This window comes from Camelus dromedarius, chromosome 6, assembly GCF_036321535.1.
Source record: "Camelus dromedarius isolate mCamDro1 chromosome 6, mCamDro1.pat, whole genome shotgun sequence".
NCBI lineage: Eukaryota > Metazoa > Chordata > Mammalia > Artiodactyla > Camelidae > Camelus > Camelus dromedarius.
The window spans coordinates 51,335,422-51,360,408 of record NC_087441.1 but is presented as its reverse complement, the minus strand read 5'-3'; the positions used below and the strand labels follow the sequence as shown (position 1 = coordinate 51,360,408).

The 24,987-nt window shown below is 39.9% G+C and overlaps 1 protein-coding gene across 4 annotated transcripts in view; it reads right to left on the bottom strand.

Annotated features, from left to right (window-relative positions):
- Nucleotides 1-3,790: 3,790 nt before the first annotated feature.
- Nucleotides 3,791-24,987, bottom strand: part of SIM1 (SIM bHLH transcription factor 1) — a 64,464-nt gene continuing 43,267 nt past the window's right edge. For all 4 annotated transcript variants that reach the window (XM_010989649.3, XM_031456077.2, XM_064486824.1 and 1 more), the window contains 2 exons: nt 7,513-7,915; nt 3,791-5,483 (listed from right to left, as the gene is read on the bottom strand). In XM_010989649.3, coding sequence (XP_010987951.2) covers nt 4,753-5,483; nt 7,513-7,915 — 1,134 coding nt within the window. In that variant the 3' untranslated portion in view covers nt 3,791-4,752. The remainder of the gene's footprint in view (nt 5,484-7,512; nt 7,916-24,987) is intronic.

Below are 24,987 nucleotides of genomic sequence, written 5' to 3'. Positions count from 1 at the left end.
TTGACATAGCTAATATTTTCTACTTTACATTCCAAAGTAAAAGTTCAAATTACAGATTTATACTACGATGTCACTAAAAACTATACATTGCAAGATGGTATTTGAAATCTTGGCAATCAGTATTTTCTTTCACAAATATAATCCTTTTTTATAGCATGTCAGTCAAAAAACAAACATAAAATATTTTATCTTTTTTTGAAGTGCCTACTCATATGTTTCACTTTTTGAAATATTTCCCTTTGGGGAAAAATAATGGGAAAAAAAAGTTACAGTACTTCTAAAAATTTTTCCACGCCTATTTCATTTCTTTTGAAATGTAAACACACCAGGGTCGTTGGGTGGAAATTCAACTGTGATTACATGTGTTCCAGATTGGCAAATTAGGACAAACTCTCCACTATACAGGCTTATGAAAGCAAAGTCCCATGCAGCAAAATTGCAATAAATAAAATGATAAATGTTTGGTTTTAAGTTATTAATTAGGATTTCTTATGTGAACCATCAGTTTTTAAGGAGCACAGCAGAACAGAATCTTGTTACTTGTTTTACAACTGTGTATATGTGCGTGTAGACAAAATGAACACACACACACACACACAGCCTTTCTGCATACCATCCTAGAAAAGGAACTCTGAGCAAACCCCTGTTTGGATATGGGCACAATCTCCCTTTTTGAGTTCAGCATTACCCGTACGACTCTTGTGCACAAAAAATGAGCCCCACACAGAAATTTCTCCCAAGAACATTTTCTATGCATGTGTCCACAGCTGTCCTGTCATTCATTTAAAGTTGACAATGAAAATGATTGTTTTATCCACAATGCATTTCCCAGCAAAAATTAACCAATTGATTTTGCGATCTTATAGTCTAATTCTGATTCACAAAAGCTGACACTGACATGAGAGAACCATAGGGTTTACATTTATTATTAAGTCATTTGGAAAATAAGATGTATGTTTATGTCCTGTGATTTGTGTGAATGAAGGAACCAAATCTGGGCAAACTTTTTAAATCAAAGAGAGTGTATTAAAGCATAAGTTATTCCACTGGGCTAGGTAAATGACCCCAAAATGGTCAAATCCTCAGTTTTCCAAATATCAGCATTCACTCTGACACTTCCAAACACTACTAGTACTAAAAGAATTGCACTGAATATCTTAGTAATAGCTGACTCTTGAAAGAAAGAGAGAGAGCTCTAAAATATCATCTCTGTATCCAGAAGGTCTCTTTAGCTGTAGTGTCTTCTATCAAACTTATTTGGTCTAGGTTTTGGGAGCGGGGGCAAAGCCTTTCATTTTATTCTAAAATATCTATGCATATTTTCCAAACGATCTTTTATTGAATCGATCCTCACCCCCCATTAAAAAAGAACAGAAAATGGAGCATATTACCCTCTTCTAGAAGAGCCCATTAAAGCTTAAAAATTTTAAGTGGGATTCTCTGCCCAGAGGGAGCACGTGGCAGCAGGGGGCTGAGGGAACTAAGAAGAGTGCCGAATGGAAATGTGCTAGTCCTATAAAATACAATCAAGAACGAATAAATGAGTTTTCTGTATAAACACTGAAGGCAATCACTCGTTGCATCCTGTCTCATGCTGAATGCCACCTCAGCCCTGTGTCGGATTAGTCTCTATCAGGCAATTACAGTTTAGAAAAAGCGAGGCTATTATCCTCAGCATAGTGTGTCAAAAGACCTGTGGAGCGGAAGCGCACCTAAATGTCTGACCCATAGGGATTATGACATTAGTATTTTGCATCCCAAAATAATATGTCAAACCTGTATATTCTCAAAAATGGTTTTAACTCAACTCAATTTTCCCAAGGAAGATGGGGAAATATTCATTTCTTTCTTTGGTCATCCAAATTTTTTAATTAGGTGGGGCAGACAGGTAAAATGAGAAGTAAAGATACTCCTTCTATTACTCAAAAGTGTGAGATTTGTATTATTTAATGAATTGCTACATATTGTACTAGTAATTGGATATAACACACTTTTATGAATCCCCAGTGATATAAAAATCATACTTCTCTATTTCAATCATGTGTCATGATTCTGAGCATCTGGGAAAGCAATGAAAATCATGTATTAAAACTAAAGCCAATTTAAGTTTAGTTTTAACTGGGAACATACATATATAGGCATTAAATGTAATGTAATAAAGCTGCTACTATAAAATTGTTGACATGTGAATTAAATAAATTGTTTGCATTTTGGTCAATTTACCAAAATTTTAATCAAGATGAAATTCAGGTAATTCTGTCTTCACTTAAAAATATAGGTCATACTATTTTAAAGAGCATTATTCCTTCTGATTATCCCCTGTTTGTAGAGTTCATAGCTTATTTCTTTCATCAATTAACTATCTCCCGTAAAAAAAAATTCCACAGAAATTTATTCAGTTAAGAGTCTTTTCTTTTGTAACAGTCCATTGTCCTTGACTCTTAAGATTCCATTTCTTTTATAGCATCTCTCCCTAACATTTTTGTTAAAAAGTGTATCCATCAGTAAAACCCATCTGTACAGATTTCCTTTCCAAAATGCACCATATTCTTGAGATAGTTGTGTCTTTGGACCCTTTGGCCATCTACAGAATTCTGCAAGAACTTTAGCGTTCCTAAAACCTTACTTCATGTTGCAAATTGATCAAAAATCCATCTTAAGTGTGCCAGGGGTTCCCATAAATATCTTTCTCAAAATTACTGAATCCTTTTGCTTGTGTAGTTCAAAATTTAGTTTTTTATTGTTCTTTGAACATTTTTAAAAGGATATATGATAAGCACTAACTTTCTCACTCACTTGCACTTTTTCCATTTACAGCACAAATGTTGCTCTGTCATACCCAAGAAATATTTAATTTTATGTAGCCTCTTTACTCATATACAAACAACCTGGTATTCATCTCTCAGATTACCATCATTCAGAACATCACCTACCTCTGGACTGCCAAATAACTGTGTTAAACGATGAAAATACAGTACTAATCCCTGAGTGTTCAGTGTCATGTTCTGTCTTCAAAATGATAAGCCAAGTTCTTCCAGTGCATTCCCATCCTTCCATATGGCAAGAGTTGTGGGCATATGATTCCTAGGGAATATTACCTGTGAAACTTCTCTAATCACTTATGTCACTTTGCTTTGATTACTAGAGAATTATGCATTAAATAATCTTACTTGGTTTTCTTCTCCCTCATCAGTTTGTACCATCTACACTTTGACTGAACTAGAAAGCTGACTGTCACTATACACACCTAAAAGAGCCCATGCACCTGCTTAAGTTTCAAAGCACCCAGACCTCTGTACGAGCACAGAAAAGCCAGAATGATAAGACTTGGATACCTCACAGCAGAGAGTTAACTGGTTAACAAGTTCAGTTCTGCTGGACTAACGAAGCACAGAACCAGGGAACATTAGAACTGCCATACAGACAAAGAAACTGGGGTCCAGGCATGCTGAGTGACACATCGGTGCTCCCAAAAGAAGTTACAGGCTGGGAGAGAACTGGAACCCAGAGATCCCGGCACCTAGTCTGCTGGTCTTTATACTGTATCACATGAACTTAAGACCAAGTTTGCGGTTTTTGTTGTTTGCAAACAATAGGGAAAATGAACGCTTTGCCTGATCCTTGGGTCAGAGAACTACTCTTGCTCTTTAACCACGTGTCTATCAGCCCAGGCTTTTATCTTAGACTCTCTCCTGAGGCTTTCCACATGTCACATTTGCACATCTGGGCTTTGAAATGTGTTCAAACACTTACACTGCTGTCATGAAGCACTTCATTGGTTTTCCTTAGGTTTCTTTTTTTTTTTTTTTTTTTTTCCTTTTTTGCACGTATCAGCGTTTTTTCTTGGTGAATTAGCTGGAATCTTTTATTTGTTTAGTTTTATGAGCCCCAAATATGTTGATTACATGTGCTGACCCTTAAATTGTTTGTTTTGAGATACCATTTCTTTTTTTTGCTGCCTCCAGCCTTTGCATCTTTACTAACCTATTTTCATTTGGGCACCCCCAAGCTTTTGATGTGTGTCCCAACATCTTGGTGTTTTTACTTAGAAGAACCCTCACTGCTATGTCAGTGTGATCCTGTTCCTTGTATAACTCAAAAGTGAGGTGAAAAATCACCACTTCCTGATTGCTTGTAATGGAAACCAGGTGAAAACTCATTCTTGTATCATATCCAGAACTATTTCCCTAATTTATGCCTGAACCAAATGAGCTGGATGATTGAAAGCACAAAGAAGAAGCCAGTTTACAAGAGGTATCTCTCTCTTTCTTAGTTACTTGGGGAGTGGAAATTTCTTTAAGAAGCTTAATTTGCTAAAGTTAAGGAAAGTAACCTACTCTGGGTGTATTTATGGTATATAGTTTCTATTTCCGTATGTAAAGTATATACAGCAGTTTGCAGATAGTGATCTGTGTGTGTGAAGTTCACTGGATCATCATGCCATCCGTCAGTCCTTTCACGTGGTGTATAAGCTCACTTAATCTACACAAGTATTTTTCAATTCAAAATTAATCTATTCTGATTCCCATATAAATAGAGGGGCAATGTGTATATTCACTTCAGCTCCACTGTCTGTGTGTAACCCTGAATGCCAGCGCTGTTGTCTTCGATTTCACAGGAACACATGTTAAATACCTAGTAACTTAAATTATCCACTCTAACAATCTGTGGCATTGTAAATGCTGGTAATGGGGCATTAAATGATAAATATGTTTCAGAGATCCTTAAAGAACAAAATGTTTTAGAAAAACATCAGCTTCCATTGGTTATTATAACAGATGTTCCCTTGTGTCCTTGTGCGGGATCTGGCTGCATCCTCAGATGGGAAGTTACATCAAAGTGTGAGCCATTACAGCCCAAGGAATAGTTTCTAATGGTTTCGCTGTCATATAAGTGCTCCAGGGCGTATCCAGTTAATGTGTAAGCATGCTTATCAAAATACTGCCGATGTGTGCCAAAGCAGTTTGGAGAGATGGCAGGATGGTCTCCTGCTGTCTGGTGAGGAGACATATCCGAATGGAGATAGTCTTTAGCTAGGATCAAACTGGATTTTGAAATGCGATCCGAATTGGGACTACTTATCCGAGACAGTGCTGTGGGACTGTTGTCATAGTCATTATCGTGGGGGCTCAGCATTTTTCCCTCTCTCTGCTGGATGTGGTCACACGGCGAAGTGTTGGCAAGAGCGGAGCCATGGCAGACCTCCCTTGTCGGTGGGGGCTGCTGGTAGTTTGCAAAACAGAGGGAGTGTTTTTTCCCAGCTCCATTAATGGAAGCCAGTTGGTCTGGGGGGCCTTTCCTTAGCTGCAATCTGTTCTCTTCTTCTTTAATCATTTGCTGGGTGGCTCTTATCAGAGTTTCAATTTTGCTAGGTTCATGCGGGCTACTTTGATACGGCTCAGTGCGATACCGGTCACCTGATTCGCTGGCAGACCCAGGGTCTGGAGAACTGACCACACTCTCTTCATCCCAATGACCTCGCCCTAGAAATCAGAAAAAGTAAAAAGTAAGTGGTCTTAAAACTCACCCCCACCTCAATGTAAGTATATTTCTTTTTCCTATTAAAAGAAACCTTATATCTTCCATTTTTGATACATGCACCAATATTTGAAACAGACACAGGCTCACATGACAGAGTGTCAACATTTGTCCTGGAATTCACAGTTCTCAGTGGCTTTTAAGTGCAGATGAAATTTATAACAAGTTTTTGAGAAGGTAAACCTTGTTCGTGGGTTGTGAATACCAATTAGCAAAGTGGTAAAGTATGTTTATATTTGTCCATGTATGCACATCCCTGGACCTGTCCAGCTGTAAATAATAAAAGGAAAATTCATAGCACTTGGTTTCTGTTATTTTTCTACAGAAGTGTTATATTGAATTGATGCTTAGAAAATGCTTCCAGTTGGGTTTGAGGAAGATGATGATATAGGCTGAACTGTTTTTTCAATTCCAACTAAGTCACCTAGAGTGTTAAAATTGCTATATGTATCGTAAGTAGAGTTAAAATAAAGCTCTAACGTTAGTTTTTAAACTATTATATATATACATATTCATATATATGTATATGTATACACGGATATATCTGTATATATCTTGTCCCAATCAAAAATATAAATATTGTCTTCTCAAATCTAGTGGTAAAAAATCTCAATTTCACACATAATTGTAACTCTGGTATCTTAGATTGCTTCTGAAATAAGGTGAAGAACAAATAAACATTTAAAAAATTAATAACAACCTGTTCTGAACCAAGAAGAGACATCTAATATGGAGGAGGGGTGCATCCAAAATCTATTCCATAAACTGCACTGTTCTCAGAACAGTCTAAAGTCAGTACAAACAGAGAAGAGAGGCAGAAAGGGACACACGAAAGCTGTCAACTGCTTAATGCAGCAGAGAAGCCCTGGATCACACTTTCTCTTTCCCTTTTCTTCTTATTTTATTTCTAATATTTTCCTCCCGACCACGTAGGTTAAGCCAGGATTTTCACTTCACTCCATTCTTTGGCAAGTAATTGCCCTTTGCCCTGGGTTTCCATTCCCAGTCTACTAGAGAAAGTCAAAGCAAAAGCAGAAAAAGCAAAAGCAAAATGGAAACAAAGTAAAAGCATTCATAGAGAACAGTCAGTGCCTAGGTGGTATTTGCAGACTTTTTTGGGTGACAACAACAACGTCTAGCATATTTCTCATCCTAGAGACACAGCAAGAAAAATAATATGGCTGTCAGATCGATCTTAATGTCACTGACTTTTAACGAAATAGGGAGGGTTTTCAAGACCTGCCTGGACCCAAGCTTGGAATGGACAGAATGAGTGTTCCTTGTGCAATTTACCTTAAGAGGAACAAAGAAGAGCATTAATAACACTAAGGGCTTTTACTGCAGTGCCCGTCTCTGTGTGTTCATTAAAGCCAAGTAACAATCCCCAGGTGAAACTCTCCGTAGGTTCCACACCTCACTCCATCCTTTATTCACAGGGACACGGTGGGTTGTCCTAATGATGGAGGGAGGGGGCAGGTACTGGCATTTAGTTCCCAGAGGTCCAGGAAGGTTAAACTACCTGTGATGTGAGTGACAGGCCATAAAATAAAGACAGGCATCCCCCAAACGCCAAAAGTGTCCTCACCAAGAAACCCTGCTAAATGAGCCCTAAACTACCAGGGTCCACATTTGAAGCCAAAGAATACAGAATAAAATTGCACACAAGACATGTAATGCATATATGCTACATTTCAACAGACTGACTCAACAATTCACTTTAATTCCTTTACTTTTTTTGATGTTAAAATGGGGATCATTTTTACTCGCCTGACAAAAATAAATTCATTTAGCAAATATCAGCAAAGTTAATACACTTCAAAAGAGTGGATTTGGTTTTTAAAATCCCATTAGTGTGAGTTTCCGATTTGTAAAGCCCAGCAAGAAAACCACTGGGTGGGGGTCCCTCCACGGTCAATGATGCACCTGCCCAGGGGCGCAAGGCTGCGAGTCAGGGGTGGTTGGAAAGGGCCTTACCGTGGATCCTGTGGACCGAAGCGATGTGAGGCATGCTGCTCTCGTAGGCTTCTCTGCTCTCTGGGGAGGCCTTGGTCAGGGGCAGGGCTGCTCGAGAGCCCCACCAGGGCTCCCTCCCCGCCTGCGGCGCTCCCAGAAAGTACCTGCCTGCCTCACACCGGCCGCTCTCGCAGGCCTGGGTGTGGAAATGCCTCTCCTCCACCAGCCTGGGATGGTCGAGGGCAAAGCCATAGCAGAGGGCGCTGCGCTCCGAGAATTGCCTGTAGGCGCAGGACGCGTCGTGCTGGGAGCCTGGCCGGTCCGCGGGGTCCAAGAGCTGCGGGGAGGCTGTGTCGGTCAGTGGGCTGCCTCCCCACTGGCTGTCGTGATCAGATTCAGATCTTTCCGTGGGAAATCCTGGATACTGAAACCAAGAGGGTGAGAAAAGTGCATTTAAAAAAAAAAAAAAGAAACAAGGGAAGGAAGGGGAAGGGAAGGGAGAAGAAAGAAAAGAAAAAGAAAAGGAAAAGAAAGAAAGGAAGGAAGGAATCCGTTTTACTCTGAAAGCACCCTTAAGGTCATACTGGGCTTTAGTCACCAAAATAAGATTCTAAGAACTCTAGCACCAAGTTGGGCACACCAGACTTGGAATCAACTCATCAGTCATGGTACCTCAAAAGAAAATCCTTTCGGCTGCTGAAAGCAGTTATTATTAGAAATAATAAAAAACAGGGACTGAAAATACCAGGCACTGTTGGAAGTACTTCACGTGAATCACTTTACATAATTCTTAGAAGCGCTTTACTGGAGATATTTGTAACCCATTATATGGCTAGAGAAACTAAGACTCTAAGAGGGAAAATGATTTGCCCAAGACCACAGGATTAGTGGGTGGCAAAGCCAAGATTCAAGCCCAAGTTCTCCATCACCTCCCAAAAGGTATTGCTGAAGGGGGAGTCCAAGAAAGCACCATATTTTTTTCCTATTTGCTTTTCACAGTTATTCTTACTTAAAAAACAAAACAAAAATAAGACTTAAGGCTGCACACTGACTGTTAACTCTCTGATAGCTATGCTGGATACATGGCAAGGTAGTTAATAAATGCTTTCCTAATCTCAGTGTGACTTTGGAGAAGCCTTGCCCCGTATAAGGTGGGCCTATGCACGAGGATGTGTTTCTTGCTTTCTAAAGTACAACTTCAAATATGCACAGGCTCCTTGGGACAACACAGCTACAGGCAAGGCTGTGCCTTGTTGGAATCATGCTGCTCACCTGTTGCCAGAGTATTTGGTCAGGTGTTTGAAAGAAAACATAGAAGTCCCCGCAGACCTCCCTAGGAGGTGTGCTCAGTTTGAAGGGCCTCAAGAGCCACTAAAATCAGTGATGTAATCATTTCTACCAGTTTTTGGTTACCTAGTGCCAAACACAATACTACGTACCATACAGAGATTAACTGCTATACTAATAATAGATGTCATTTATTGAGAACTTACTGCGTGCCTGGCAATGCACTAATCATTCATTATATATTACACCAATGAATCCTTGTAACCACCTGGACAGTAACGGATCTCCATTTTATAGATGAGGACACTGCACACTGAGAATTTTAGCAAGATGTCACTGCCACCCCATAGGCTATCTGGTCTCAAAGCCTGCTCTCTAAACCATGGTTTTATACTTGAGAGACAACACCGGTAAGGAAGAGAAGAGCGAAAGGATTCAGTGTTAGAAAGATTTCCAGAAAAGTGGCAGGAACTGCTTAACAGTCTCAGGAACCAAAATGTAAGACCAGTTTACATTTTCTTTCTTATCCCCAAGAAGAAAGAGGGACGGGCATGTGTGGGGGTGGGGGTGGGGGAGAGGAGAAATTCCTGGGCTCCATTGTTCTTGTCACATGCTAGTTAGTTGAGCAAATCTGACCCATGATGAGACCTTCACAGGACTACGCAAACTCTCCCTTCCCAGAGAAAGAGTCCCGGCTCTTCCCAACTCAGTGCAAACCAACAGTTCCACCAGGTCCCCGGGAGCCAGAAGGATGAGGCCCTCCAAATCACACTGGAACTCCTCCAGGGGTTTTCCTGGGCACTCAAAAGTCTGCTGATACATACAGTGTGCTCAGGCCAGAGTTCTAGGCAATTCCAGGTTCAGGGTTTTTCCATGACCATTTCTAATATTGCTTTAATTATTTTCCAAATGAACATTTGGACCATCAGCATAGTCCATCAAGGAAAAAAAAAATAGAAGATCCAACTTGTCTGCCGCAGGCCTGACGGAGGGGCACACAGAGGCATCCGGAGCAGCATTTCTCTGCACCCGCCTCCACGTGCCACTGCCTGTTCTCTCTGTGACGGCGGCCACTCTTTTCAGAGATGCCACCCTCACTTTCACCAAGTTGGGGCCAGCACCTCTCTCCTTCCTGAGCGGGGAGCACCGCGCTACCCATTCGCACTCGGAGCGCCATCCCGGTGCGGGCCTAGAAAGATTTCAGATCGTCAGGGCTCTTCCAAGCAAGGAACTGCCCAGGCTTTGCTTGTTTTCATAAAAGTATAAAGCAGGCCTATTTCTGAAGTACTCCAGTCAAGACTTTTGAGCCCTGTTGAGAGGGGGAAAAGCCTTCCCTAAGTGTATGTGGGAAAGAGCTATTGGCGCAGCAGAGAGGAACATTCTGACCTTCTCTGACAAAGAAAATTCAACACGAGGCAACCCTAGCACACATGAGGTACACATTTCAAGAGCACCCAAAGAAGAATCAGACAGATAAGCCTCTTGTCAATAAATCAGGAAACTACAGCAGCAAGTGCACTGCCCTTTGAGCAGGCAGGAGCTAGGTGGTTCAGTAAGTCCCAGAATACCCACTGCTTCCGAGGTACGGAGGAGAAGCCTAGCCTTCATTTATAAGGAGAAGGCCTGTAAACTTGAACCTATGTGCACTGTCAAAACTGTGAGCCACATCTACCCTTTAAGATGAACTGCACTCCTTTAACTATCCAGCCCTGTAATCTGATCTGAAATAGTTCAGGTGTTCATTAAGTATTTGAGGAAAGAGAAAGGGCAGAAAGGGAGGAAGGCAGCCAGGCAATGTTGGCAGGGCGTGTACCCAATAAACCAATGCTATGTACCAAGGCTTCCAGTCTCCCTCCACCTACTTCTGCTACTTACGGCGTGTAAAGTTGTGAGCAAATGCTTGAATTTCTTTTGTCTCAATAGGAAAAGGGTCATGATGGTACTTAATCTACCAACCTACTATGATACATTTTTTTTGTAACCATAGAACCACCACCTCTTAATTTTACTTAGAAACACTGAGCAAGTTTTAATTCAAGTGGGTGTAAATCTTGATAAATGATACCGTCTGTCTTAACTGTACCAAAAATAAAACATTTAAAAACAACCATTTGAAGGTCAAGTTCAAAGACTGAAGCAGAGTTGGGGCCACTTAATGGAAGAGGCACTAGGAACAGGGTGCCAAGAGGACCTGGTCCCAGGTCCATCCTTGCTAGTAACTCTCAGGGTAACCTCGGGAAAATTACTTTTCCTTTCTTAGCCTCACCTGTAGAATGACAATATTTGGTTAGTCTTTCTTGAACTTTTCCTTCAGCTCTAACATTCTATAGGACACAATAATTATTTGGTATCTTTTCTAGTGTTGAAACATATGCTCCCTATGCCTGTTCCTATATTGCACTTATTTAAAGTTGATAATTATTTAGAACTATAATCCAAGACCAAGAATTTTTATTGTTATGGTTATAGGAAGAAAGTCATTATGTCAGTTATAATTTTACTGTAATGTCAATTTTCCCCCAACTGTCCCATTATGAACAATTTTTATAGGGATTATGAGGCCTTAGGATCAATAAATTATTCCATTCTAGCGGCTTCTGAGTGTGAAGGATGATGACAGCCATTTGAATCTGCAACTCTTCACACATCCTCTCCCAAGAACCTATAAGGTCATCAAAAAGCACAAATTAAATCTCATGTGACCTATGCTGTTACTAGGTGGCAGGGAAAACGCTAAACTTCAAATTATGTGTAAGTAAAAAAATTAAAAGACCAACAGCAGCTGTGAGCCTGTGGGTGCAGAGAATAGGGTACAGAGAGGTTTAAGAGACTCCATAAAGAGAGAAAGAGAAAGGAATTTAGGACATAGTCAATATGAAGAAAATCATCCCCAGAAAAGGCACAGGTAAGTGCCAAACTATGAACACCAGTCAGTATGCAGTGGCTCACAGCACTGGTCACAGGAAAGGGACACAAAATCAGGCAAAAGCCAAAGTGGCAGCCTTAGACAAGTGTCATTTCCATAAAAGAAGACCATAAACTGAGAAAGGGCTGTGTCCTTCGGAGACATAGCAGTGAAAGGAAAGAAGGAAGAGGGAGAAATTAAGGGTCTAGCAGATACACAAGGAAAAAGCCCCACAAGACAGGCCTTTCCTCCCTCCTGCCCGTCTCCACCATAATCATCATGTATTTAAAAAACTGACAGAAAAGGGTAACCTTGACATAGTAGCCCAGCCCATGAAATGCCAGAGTAAGAAAAAATTAAACTCCCTATAAAACTCCTGTAGGAAAGAAACATGAAATTGGAAATACAAACATCTCAGCTGATAAAAATTTACATCAAACAACCAACCATGAAATAAAAGAAAATTGTAAGACAACACTCCAAACTGAAATAAGTACTCTCAACAAGCATTTGGAGACACACACGCACGTGCACACGACATACACACGACATACACATGACTTACACATGGGTGCACATACCTGGAATCAGAAATTTTGAAACTAAGAAACCATCAACAGCAATAAAAACAAACACCCAACAATAATAAAACATGAAAAAAAAGCAATAAAAACTAACCCAACTCAAAGAAATAAAGAATAAACTACAAGCTGTAAAAAGGAAAATAGATTTTAATGAAAATGTAATAAGGGAAATTGAAGGCAAACTAGAAAACATGTAAGGAAACAAAAATTGGTCAGAGAAAACAAAAGGATCAGAGAAAGTGGTTGAAAGAAGGTAGAAAAGTTTCAAAATGTGCATAGATTTATATAGAAGGCAAAGGAACTGGAATTGCTAAAACAATCTGAAAAAGAAGAATAAACTGAGAGAATGGGTCTATCTCCCTACCCTCAAAACTTACCACAAAGCTACAGTCATCATACCTGTGTGGGACTGATGGGCACACAGATGCACAGAGCAATAGAACAGAATGGAGAACCCAGAGACAGGCCCACACAAATGTGTCCAGCTGATTTTTGACAAAGGTACAAAACCAACTCACTGGAGGAAAGACAGACTTCTCAAGGAATGCTGCTGGAGTAGTTAGACATCCATCAGCAAAAATAAAATGAACCTCAACCTAGGTCTCATACTTTATATAACAATTAGCTCAAATGGGTCACAGACTTAAATGTAAAAGGTAAAATTACAAAACTTTTAGAAAATAACATAGAAGAAAATCTTCAAGATCTGGGGCAAGATAAAGAGTTCTTAGACTTGACACCAAAGCACAATGCATAAAAGAAAAATGTGATAAATTGGACTTGATTAAAATTAAATATTTTGCTCTGCAAAAGACCCTGTTAAGAGGATGAAAAGACAAGCTACAGACAGGGGGAAAACATTTGCAAACCACATATCCAACAAAGATCTAGTAACTAGGGTATATAAAGAATTCCCAAAACTCAACAATAAAAAAACAAAATGTGCAAAAGATGTGAAGAAACATTTCATCCAATAGGTAGATAGATGACAAATAATCACATGAGAAGATGGTCAACATCATTAGCAATTAGGGAGATAGAAATTCAAACCACAATGAAATATCACCACATACCTATTAAACTGACTAAAACAAAAAATAGTGACAACACCAAATGCTGACAAAGATGAAGGAAAACTGGCTCACTATTGCATTGCTGATGGGAATGTAAAATGGTATAGCCCCTCAGGAAAACAGCTTAGCAGCATCTAAAAAACCTAAATGTACAACTACCGTATTCAATGCTAGATATTTTTTCCAGATAAATGAAACTTATATTCATATAAAAATCTATACATGAATGTCTATAGCAGCATTTTTTCTACCCTTGACAATATGTTATTTGGCAGAATGTTGGGAAATGGGTGCTCCCTGCGCCACATCCCTGGTGGAGATACAAACTGATACAACCTCTATGGAGGGGAATTTGGCAATGGCTAACAAAAGCTGCGATTCCCCACTTCTAAGAACCACTACACCAAGCAATATACACTGAAGTCTTAAGGTTTAGGTAAAGAGGCATCATATTTGGAACCTACTATAAGATGATTCAGAGAAAATAAATAATGAGAGAAGATGGGAAAAAAAGACAGCAAAATGCTAAGCCCTGGTGAACCTGGATTTAGTAGGCAGGAATACGTTACTATTCTTGCAGCTTTTATGTATGAAATCATTTCAAAATAAATATTTAAACATAAAAAAATCCTATAGAGCAAACTTATATCTTATTCTTATAGAATTATTAGAGACAATGCCATTTAAAAATTTTTTTTCCTGACGATAGAGATATACTCTAATTAAGCTATAATTTAATTAAATCTTTGTTTTTATTACTGATGATTAGTATTTTGTGCAAAAAAAAAAATGTAATTTAAGTTATCAACCAGGGATTCCAGTAGAAACAGCACTGAAGTCAAATATTTGGAGGACCCTGACCTACTGTCATCCAATACGGCTTGTACAAAGCATGACCTTCTGTGGGCCTTGATTTTTTTCCATCTGCAGAATAGGAACAAGTGCATTATAAAATTGCAGCAAAAATCAAATAAATAATATGTACTAAAATACTTCTAAAAATGAAAAACATTACAGATATGTATGTACTATGTAAAGGTCCTTGATTAATGATTTTCACTTGGGTAAATGGGAATAGTTATCATATCACCATCTTGTAAAAAAGAGTTTTTTTCCCTAGACTGTATTATCTAGAGGCCATATTTTCTATCCCATCCTATAAGCATGTCAGAGATAAAACATATATGTTAAGGTATAAAGAAATCAACATCTCTTGTACAGAAAAGGGAACCCTAGGATGTTGTTGGTGGGAATGTAAATTGGTGCAGCCACTACGGAGAACAGTTGGAGGCTCCTTAAAAAATTAAAAATAGAGCTACCATATGATCCAGCAATTCCATTCCTGGGTATTTATTTGAAAAAGAAAAAAAAAAAACTCTAATTTGAAAAGACACATGTACCCCAATGTTCATAGCAGCACAAATTATAATAGCCAAGACATGGAAGCAATCCAAATGCCCATCAACAGATAATTGGTTTAAGAAGATGTGATGTATATATACACAATGGAATATTACTCAGTCATAAAAGAGAATGAAATATTGCCGTTTGCAGCAACATGGATGAACCTAGAGAATATATCATACTAAGTGAAGTCAGTCAGACGGAGAAAGACAAATACATCACTTATATGTGGAATCTAAAAAATAAGGCAAATGAATCTATGTGCAAAATAGAAACAGACTCACAGACATTGAAAACAAACTTATGATTACCAAAGGGAGAAATGGAGGAGAGGAGAGATAAATTAGGAGCTTGGGATTAACAGATACAAACTACTATGCATAAAATAGATAAGTAACAATGATTTACTGTATAGCACAGAGAACTATATTCAATATTCAATATCTCGTAATAAACGATAATGGAAAATAAGCTAAAACACAAAAATATAATTGAATCACTTTGCTGTACATCTGAAACCAACACAATATTGTAAACCAACTATACTTCAGCAAAAGTTAAAAAAAAAGAAATCAACATCCCAGCTGCCAAAAAATCAGGCCACTGGCCAATCACCTAAATATGAGGGCCTTTTTTTCCAAAGGCTCTGATTTTCAAAGTTGAAATGACCTTTGGTACCAACGACTCTTATCACTTAAACTTTGACTCAAAGCCCAAAGATCTGTTTTAAGGGTGGAGGGAGAATGGGACTCATGATCAGTTAGAATCTATGCGTGCCCTCTGGACAGTTCTCCCAGCTATATCTAGACTATTTTCAGGTAAAACAAAATCATGTTTCAAGAGCTATAGGATATCTGCTCTTCTTTTGAAAAGGTAACAACACTTTCTCCTCCATTTAAACCTAAAAAACTGAATGATTCAATTCCCTATTTTAATTAGGTTACACCAACCATGAAAGAAAGTTCACTGAAACTAATTTTTGGTTAATTTTGCCCAAACCTCTGCTCTTCTTTCTTAGAAAATTTGTTGTTATTCTGAATACTCTGCACCTTAATTTATCCCTATTTCTTATTTAAAGTTTAATTTTCTAAACAGGCTTTCATGTTGGTAAATTTAAAAATGAGTCTGATGAAGGATGCCTCAATTCTAATAAACATGAAGCCAATGCCACTCACTAAAGGGGCTAAAGCTGATGGGCAAAGAGCCTGGATGCCTGCCAGAAAGGATGTCAGATGACAGCCACATCCCCCAGCGCCCCTCTGAGAGTCAGGGCTCATGAAAAAATCATTCCTTCTAGAAGAGACTGATACCTCATCTGGTTAAAGGTCTGTGCCATCAGCGGGGCTTTACATGCATTCAGTGGGAACTATTCATAACAATTCATTCTGATTCATTATAATATTTTTTGAGTGCCTGATATTTGCAAGACAGTGTGCGGAGTGATGTGAGGAATACAGCCCCGCCTTCAAGGTGTTCACATTCAAAGGCATATAAATAGTGCACAGAACATAAGTTTAATACAAGTTAGAAAATGGCAGAGGCTTGAATAAAGAGAAAAACAATATAGTTTAGGAATTCAAAGAAGGGAGCTATTACTCTCTGTTAACACTGTAGCTGCTTAGGAAAATGAACAATGACCTGGAGGCAGTTTTCCATGTGATTTGCATATGCTAACGAATGCCTATAACAAGGACAATAGCTACCATTATCAAATACCTGCTATGCTCTCCTCACTATACTGAGATCCCACAGACATTATCTTATTAAGTACCCACAACATCTTAAAAGTCTCATTAATCCCTTTTTAGATGCAGCAAACAAAGCTCAAAAGAATTTTTTTGCTCAAGGTCACATGATTGTGATCTTTAAAAGGAGAGATGCAATTACAGAGTCCTTGCTCTTTCCTGGATTCTGGACTTATCCAAACTAAGGTACTGAGCTAACAAAGACAGCAGCACCCTACCCTGTAGGCAGCACTGGACCACAGGTCCCCAAGCATGTTCTTACAAAAGGGGCTTTCTCCAACCTCTACACTCCAGTAGACCACCTCCACACAGCGTGAAGCCTGCTTCCACCACAATTACACCCACAGATAGTCGCCTTTGGATAACAGTCATGAGATTCATTCCTGCCTCTGCAGCATGCTCCAGACAGGTGCTCTGCATTCATCTGGATGTGGCAGCCACAAGCCAACTCAGGAAAAATGCCAGATGTTCCAACAATAGATGTTACGGTTATCTATTTTGATTCTGGCAGCTCATTGAGGTTTTTATCATTTTTAGCTGTAAAATATAGAGAGAGACCCTCTTATGGTAAAGTCCTGTTTTCCATGAAAAACTTTCACTCTATCAGGCATAAGCAGCTTTCCTCTTGATTTGTGTCTGCACCGTGAGAAAAAACATTACAGATGCAGACGCGTTGTACTAAGAACATATGCATGCTTTTAAATCACTTTTATCTTACTTTTTACTAATGTAACCCTGAAACATAAAATATGTCCTCTTTTTTCACTCACTGTTATGGGAAGAACAGATGGCAAAAGGGTTAGATTAAAGTAATACAGCATGTCCATTAAAGCAACCCCACTGCTGGGGATGCTTCCCTCCAACGGGAGTCGTGTTTACCATAAAGAGCAGCTTTGGCTCAGACACGTTGGAAACTGCCCGGAGTTTTCTCAAGGATAAACACAAGGGTAATAGGAAAAACTAATGGCAAAATCAAATGCATTTTCAAATGACAATTATGCAAGTTATTTTGCTAACCTGGGAAGCTGACTGAAAACACTTGCCTGCGATAATGTAACTGAACAGCAGTCAAAACAGAGTCCATTTCTAACTTGAAAAACTTTACTAGATAGAAATTATAACTAAATGAAACTGCAAAGAAGATACTTGCTCCGTTCCTGCACTACTAGTGGTAGGTAGAAGTTTATTGCTGCCACTTCAATTCTAATTTATTGTCTTAATTAATTAACAGCAAGAATAATTCTGTATAAACTATACATTAAGTGTAACATGATTCCCACACAAGTCTCACAATATTTAGCATTGGAAAAGAATCTTCATGAAAAATTCACTTTAATTACATATAGCTCCAAAAGAGTTAAGCTTGAACAAATCTTCAAGAAAAATTAGAGAATGCATTTAAAAATATATATATATATATATCAATCTTGAGTCACATCCCAGCATTGAGGGTGTCTTCACTAGAGGAACTGAGCAGTAAATATTTTCATTTATACTATAAATAATTAGAAAGCATTCACTGATTCAAAATTCAATTATTAAAAATTTTAAATATTTTGGCTTTTTCTTCCTTCATTTTAGAAGATGGTATAAATGATCAGCTTCTCAAAATCAGTTTTTAAGAATGGGTTCACAAGATTTTCACTCATTATTTTTATGATTTGCTCCACTTCAAGGATAATCTAGTATTTGTGGTGACACTGTTTTTAGCTTTAAGCCACATTTTCATTATTGTTAGCTCAAAGAATATGCTGGTGAGAAACTTTTCATACCTGTAAGTTCCTGATATATTTCATGAAGTAGAAGTAGAAACATAGGAAGTTTTTTAATATGCCCCAAATGTGGTTTGAAATGTCATAGGTCTTCTCTTAATCCACCCCCCACAGCTACAAAAATGTTCCTGGGATTTGGTTCAGTCATTTTTCTCACAGAGAAGTAACTGTAGTCGACATCTCCTTAGCTGTCAGGGTGATGTGCAGCTGGAGGGGAAGCAGCACTCGGAACCAGAGGCTGGGTTTCCTCCAGTGTAATTCTATAGGCAGTCTCCTCTAGGGTTCCATATGGAGAGAGCTATTCCCAGCCATGAAATCCACAATCCACATCCTTTTGTAAATCCAAAGGTAAAGTCCTAAAGACTGGCAGGCATTTTCATTGCACTGAAGATGTAAAACAGGTAATAAACATTTGATTAAGCCCTTTCTGTCCTGGCATCCACAGCTGTCATGATCAAGAATATCCCAGCCTGCATAGATCATACAGAAACGGCTGTAGCCCAGTAGGTAAATCCTGGGTTAACAGGACCAGTAGCACAAGTTTTAATGGTAATCTTCTTCCATGATGGGCTTTGAGCGTGAGCCAGAACCACTTCCATCTTTTCGCTGGTACTCTGACTCACCCTCTGATTTTTCACATGCAAGTGGCAGATTAGAGGGGCTTGAATTTGATGGGTGCAGGTGGTGCCACCTGCTCCAGCCCCTAACTGCTGCTTTGTTTGGTCTCCCGCTGGTTTATTCTGAGTCTGGACAAAAAGGCGGCTGCCTGAGCTGCTCTGGGCCACGTCCTAGAACTGGGCCAACAGATTGGCGGGCATGTTACCAGCTTTCTGCATGCTGAAAGGAGAGATCTATCTGATTTGTAATTTTATAAGAAAGAAATTGAAGTTTAAGGCTTTCTACTGAGTTAATCGATTTCAAATTGGTGTCTGTAAATGGAAGGATGGACCTACCTTTTCATCCTTTTCATCTTCTAAGCCAAGCAGAGTAAAATAATGAGGAGAGCTAAACTCGCCATTAAATAATATACATCCAGACCTTGGCCTTTTAGGGAAACACTGCAATTCAATGCACTATGATATGCTTAAAAGGGTTTCCTAAAAAATCTGTGAAACATGGAAGAGTTAAAGGAATCTAGATTTCTTAGACAAAGATACCAAAATCTAACTTTGTTAACTTAGAAAGTTTCCATTACGAGTGGGTCAAATCCCACCAAGAACTGTCGAATACGGCATTGCTCTCTTTAATTTCACTACTTAGTTTTAATAAAATTTGATTTTATACATTTTGTTAACATAAATTTCCCTGGGCTCATGTTGATGGTGGATTCTGCCACTCCCCTCTTCTCCTCTGTTCAGCTGCAGAGCACAATCCCAAATTCCAGCCATCACCTCCATTAAGCCAGAAGCAAAGGCTTTCCATTTGACTTAGCACAGCTGCTTCGCCCGCTGCCCAATTTCTTTTTTGACACTAACTCTCCCCTGATCCAAACCATCCTCCATTATGAAATAGAGATGTGTTTAACATGAATTATTCCTCAGAGCCAGGGATCTGTGGGGTCGAGAGGTGGGCTGCAGCTGTGCTTTGGTGAGTGGGGAGGATTTAAGAAGTGCGGCAAGAAGGGTGTCCTCAGGGCGAGCACACAGCAGGCCCCAGCGAGAGTGGAGAACCGATGTAGGGGGCGGGGGTGGGGCAGCTGGAGGTGGCCCACAGAGGCGAGGATGTAGCCTGGGCCACATTGTGGAGATGGGGCTGCATACTATAACCAACACAGAGCTGCTGTAGGTTTTTAAATAAGGTCTGGGGGCAGGGGGTCGGGCAGGGGAGGACACAGAAAATGAGATTTCTGGAAGCTTACTCTAACAGGAAAGATCAAGACCAAAAGAACAGTAAGGAGGCTGAGAAGCAGTCTCGATGTGATGTCCTGTTCTGAAGAGCCTGGGACTGGACAAAGACAGTGAGGAGCGGGTAGAAGAGACACTAAGGGTCAGGAAGCATCGTGAAGGAACATGACCCTCACAGGGCCTTCTGTGTCCAAGGGTCAAAAACCAAAGAAAGAAAGAAACAAAATTGTCTGAGTCTTTTCACTTTCTCATGGAAGAACTCTGTCCCTCCTAGGGTCTAACCCTACTAAAGGTGTAGCACCAAAGTGCACACAGATAATTAAAGGAACAAGAGAGTGATGTAGAAAGTGTCTACTGATCATGGGAAGTGGGCTCTGGAACTAGGGCTGAGTCCACAGACAGAGACAGTTTCCTGAGATAAATCACGGAGCCAAATGGCATTTCTTGGACAGACACGTCAGGGCAATTATTTTGTAAATCAAAACACACACACACACACACACACACACACACACACACACACAGAGCAAACATCAGTTGCCATATGTCTCCACTGCTGCACTGGAGATGACAGTGGAGACGTGAAGACTAGAAAGCCCACTTCAGGACGGATGTGGACCGTTCTCTGCCCCTAGAATGAGGGCAAGAGAGTGCTTGTTCCAAGTTTCACTCTTGAAGGGGCCTCTAGATTCCACTGGATCTAATTCCTCCTCAGCATGCAGGTGTCTGGTTTGTACTGCAGGATTCTGCGTTTGCGAAACCATCCTAACATTGTTCTGCATGGGTATCTTTTACCTCTTACGTAGGTTTAAGTTCCATAGTAGCAGAATCTTTTCCCTCCTTGGGAGTTTTATATGTTTTTATAGGCAATTAACAAAATTACCCCATACTTTTTAATGTGTTTATTTAACTGGTCATCCATTTCATTAACATTTAGTGAATGAGTATTTGGAAGATGCTGTACTAGGTCCTGGGGTGAGGTGGGGGGTGGGTATGAAATGACATGGTTACTACTTTCAAAGGCATTATAGTCCAAAAGAGGAGATCTGACATATCTAGAAGACAGATTATTCTAGAGGCCCAAAGGAGAAATATAACTCAGTTATATTTCATGAAAGAGATAGCACTCAATCCTGGCCTTAGAAGATAGGCAGAATTCTTAAAAACAGAGACAGTGCAGGCAGAAATAACTGCATAAGCACAGTGTGGAGGCAGGAAAGGACAAGGCTTTCAGCAAAGAGTGAGCAGAGAAGTCCGGCTGGATCACAGGGTTCAGGTAATTTAGGACCCAATTATAGGTGGCCGTGAATGACGGCTAGGATTGTGGCGGGTCTCCAAACACTGACATGATCAGTGGTCTTTTAAGGTCACTCTGGGAAGCAGGGAAGACTGGAGAGGAAATTTTCCAAATCTTAATTTTCCACAGTGGGGGGAAAATTAAGATGTGTTGCAATTCTCCAGAGTGAGGGCGCTCCTAGGACACAGGCGATGGGAGAAGAAGGGTAGGTGGGTGAGGTGGTGAGCAGCAAGGCTGGGAGATGGAGCATGAGCCTGATCCTTGGGGGGGCACCCAAAGGGTGCAGGGCCTTATTAACAGTCAACCCGCAGCCCCACTGCAAACCTTGCCAACAGGAATAAAGTTGAACCTGCTGGAAACTCCCTTTGGCATGAAGGGCTCTGAGCCTAGGAACTGTTAGTTCTCTCACTGTCAACTCCCAACTCCCACCCCTGATCCACTGCTGGAGGGGCAGGTGAGCCCCCAACACACAGCACCACAGCTACCACCACGGCCACCATGGCATACATACTACACTGCCTTTAAATCACTTGCTCACATTTTTATCTCCCCCCGCTGAATCTGGAAGCCCTCTAGGGGAAGGGCTGTATACCCACATCATCTCATCTCTCCTCTGCTTCTTCGTCCACCTGTCTTACCACCTTCACTTCGGTGGGCTCATCCATCAGTTCATTCACTCACTCATTTCATATGTCCTAAGGGCTTTTGGGTGCCCAAGGCAGTCTGGTTGTCAAGGACAACATCTCCCATCCTCAGGGATCTCAGAATCCCAGCTTACTACCTCCAAGTTTTCTTCCTTTGGTCTTCTCATTTTTGTAAAATCTCATCCCACCTCCCTCATTGATACCATTTTTTCTCCTTTTTTCTTCTCATTGGTCTTTTCTTATTCAATAAAGTCCTGCTGGGCCAACATGTAAATCTTGTGTGACTAAGTACAGCCACCTGTTTGTTCAAATTTTCGTGAGATTTGTCATCATTGGATTCTCACTGTTGGGAATGAATTTTACGTGCCACGTGCCACGATGAAGTACATGTTTTAGTAAACCACACCAGCGAAACAGTGTATTTAAGATACCTGCCTGCTTGAGTAAACTATTCAGCAAAAAAGTGTATCATCTTCTGGTCCTCTTTCTATCCCATACACCTAGTTGTCTGCCACAAATATCTACCTTGCCTTTATCAATATTTTATACTATCGTGCTCCAAAGCAAGGTGCGGGACAAAGAAGCTCCCTACAACGGCAGGTAGACTGAACTGGAAACAACTACTGCTGCCTGGCCCCACTGATGCTTCCTTCTGTCTCATCATTCATTCTATTCATAATATCTCCTCAGACATCACCTTTCTCTTAGTCAGATCACTCCTTCACCCTGCACATTCCTGCAGCAAATTTGTGTGTGCTTTACAGCAGACCTTACCAGCCTATTTCAAATAAGACATCGGGTTCCTTCTGAAACCCATGTACTGAGTGAGGACAGAGAAGCAGGGCACTGATGGGTAAATTTGGGAGTAGAAGGTTGCTGATTAATGGGGGAGTGTCTGTCCTCCCCTTACCACGCGCCAAGGGAATCAAAAGGCAGAAGCAGTGGCCTGGAGGTCCCATGACCAGCCACACCTTATAATTCCTCTCTAAAATGTTGGTTTTGCCTCCCTAGTGACACCGTGGACATGGTTCCTTAGGGACCCACTGTTAGTGTTTTACAGCACAGAATAGATATTTAACTAAATGCAAGAGTTAGTAAAAACCAAAGTACAAATCTGTAACACAGAGGTCTCACCTTACTGAGCAAAGTATTTTCTACAATAAAACTCAGGTTCGTTTACAAAGACAATCTAAAAAGACCATAAAAGTCCACTTTAATAATCTCCTGATATTTTTATAGAAGAGGGGACATCTCAAGTGTAGACATGGCCAGAAAATATAAACAAGCCTGTAGAGTGTAAGATTTTCTGAGTAAAGGATTTTCTCAGAAAGCCCTTCTCTTTGCAAGATGCATTAAAATCTTTTGTTGGTGTTCACGGTCAAGGGTTACGTTTTCATGTGACATCTGAAACATGAAATGAAGGGATATCTATCCTGGTAGTGATAAAAGTACCATGTGTAGAGGAAAACCATGCTTGAGAAATTTTTGGTCCTTCTTTCCTCTGTAACTTAAAAAGTCAGCATAGAGGTCACTGATTTTTTTTTTTTTTTTTTTTTTTTGAGGCCAGAAAGAACCTTCACAGGAAGAAAGCTTCTACCTGCACCAAAAGGAAGCCAGATTGCTGGTACTGAGAATTAAGAGGGTTCTGAGGGATTATGTAAGGTAACAGATGTGAGTTAAACCTGCAAGTGTTAACAGTGTATCTGTAGCAAGTGATTAAATACTTTCAGATTCCAGAAGCATCCATGGTTTTCTGCATGCACTGTTATTAGAGAATTACAGAGTGTATTGGTTATTACTGACCAGGCGAAAAGCAAGAAGAGGGTAGGGGAATGCAATAAAAAGGAGGGCACACACTGTCTCTAATAAACATAACAACTATAAACATGCCAAGATGAGAAGCTTAAAAGGAAACTGGCATCAGGAGGCGATTTACTCATGACTGACATGGCTAAGCTACGGCAAGATGTCTCCCAACCGCACTACAGTAGCAGAGACTAGTTCCATCAAAATGGGTGAACAACACTCCAGCAGTTGCTACTGGCAATTGCCAGAGATAAGGTCTGAAAAATAGATTCTGTAGACTCATTATTTCTAATTCAACAGAACTATGAAAAAAAATAAGTTGCTATGTGAATACAACTGTCATTTGGTAAGAGCGCTGCCCCCAGCACAGGAGAGTCTGCAGAACCGCAGAGTTGCAGGGCTTCGTCTATAACATCCCTTACAACGATTTTTCCAAAATCATTCAAAACAATTCTATTTTGACCTCTCTTGTCCTATGTAATACATAGAGGTGCAAAGGTGACTGAGTCATTCATTAAGCGACTATAATATAATCAAGTCTAAAATCTTTCCCAAGGGCATCTCCTACCAGGTTCATCTACTAGCAGACAGACTGGGTGGTGGCAGTGAATTACAAGTGTGCACATCTTGCATGTTCAAATAAGGGTATCTAAATAATTCCAAAAAGCAGTGTTGCTGTTTGCCATTCATCGGATGTCGTTAGAAATTTCTAAATATGCTTGATACATAATAGAGCAAAGAACCTAGTAAATAATATTGATAGGATCATTCAATCACCATTTTCATAAATGAATAAAAGGCACAAGACATTACCCTATGAGCTCAGCCTGGCTGTAGAAATTGCCCCTGGAAAATCTGATGAGAACTTGCACGCTAAAAATAAGGAACATGGGAATAACAAAAAAAAAAAAAAGACTTTCTCTTTATTTTTGAGAAGATGCAGAAGCACTTAAAATTAAATACCATTCAAGTTTGATCATTCAGTAAATAAAAGTACATTTACAATGTGTCTACCAATATATAAAGGGACATTCAGTGCAAGTGTGTCATTGCCTCCAAAACGTAAGCTTTAAAATATAATTTCAAAATAAATCTATAATGATCAAAATATATCTATAAAGAGAAAAAAGCACAA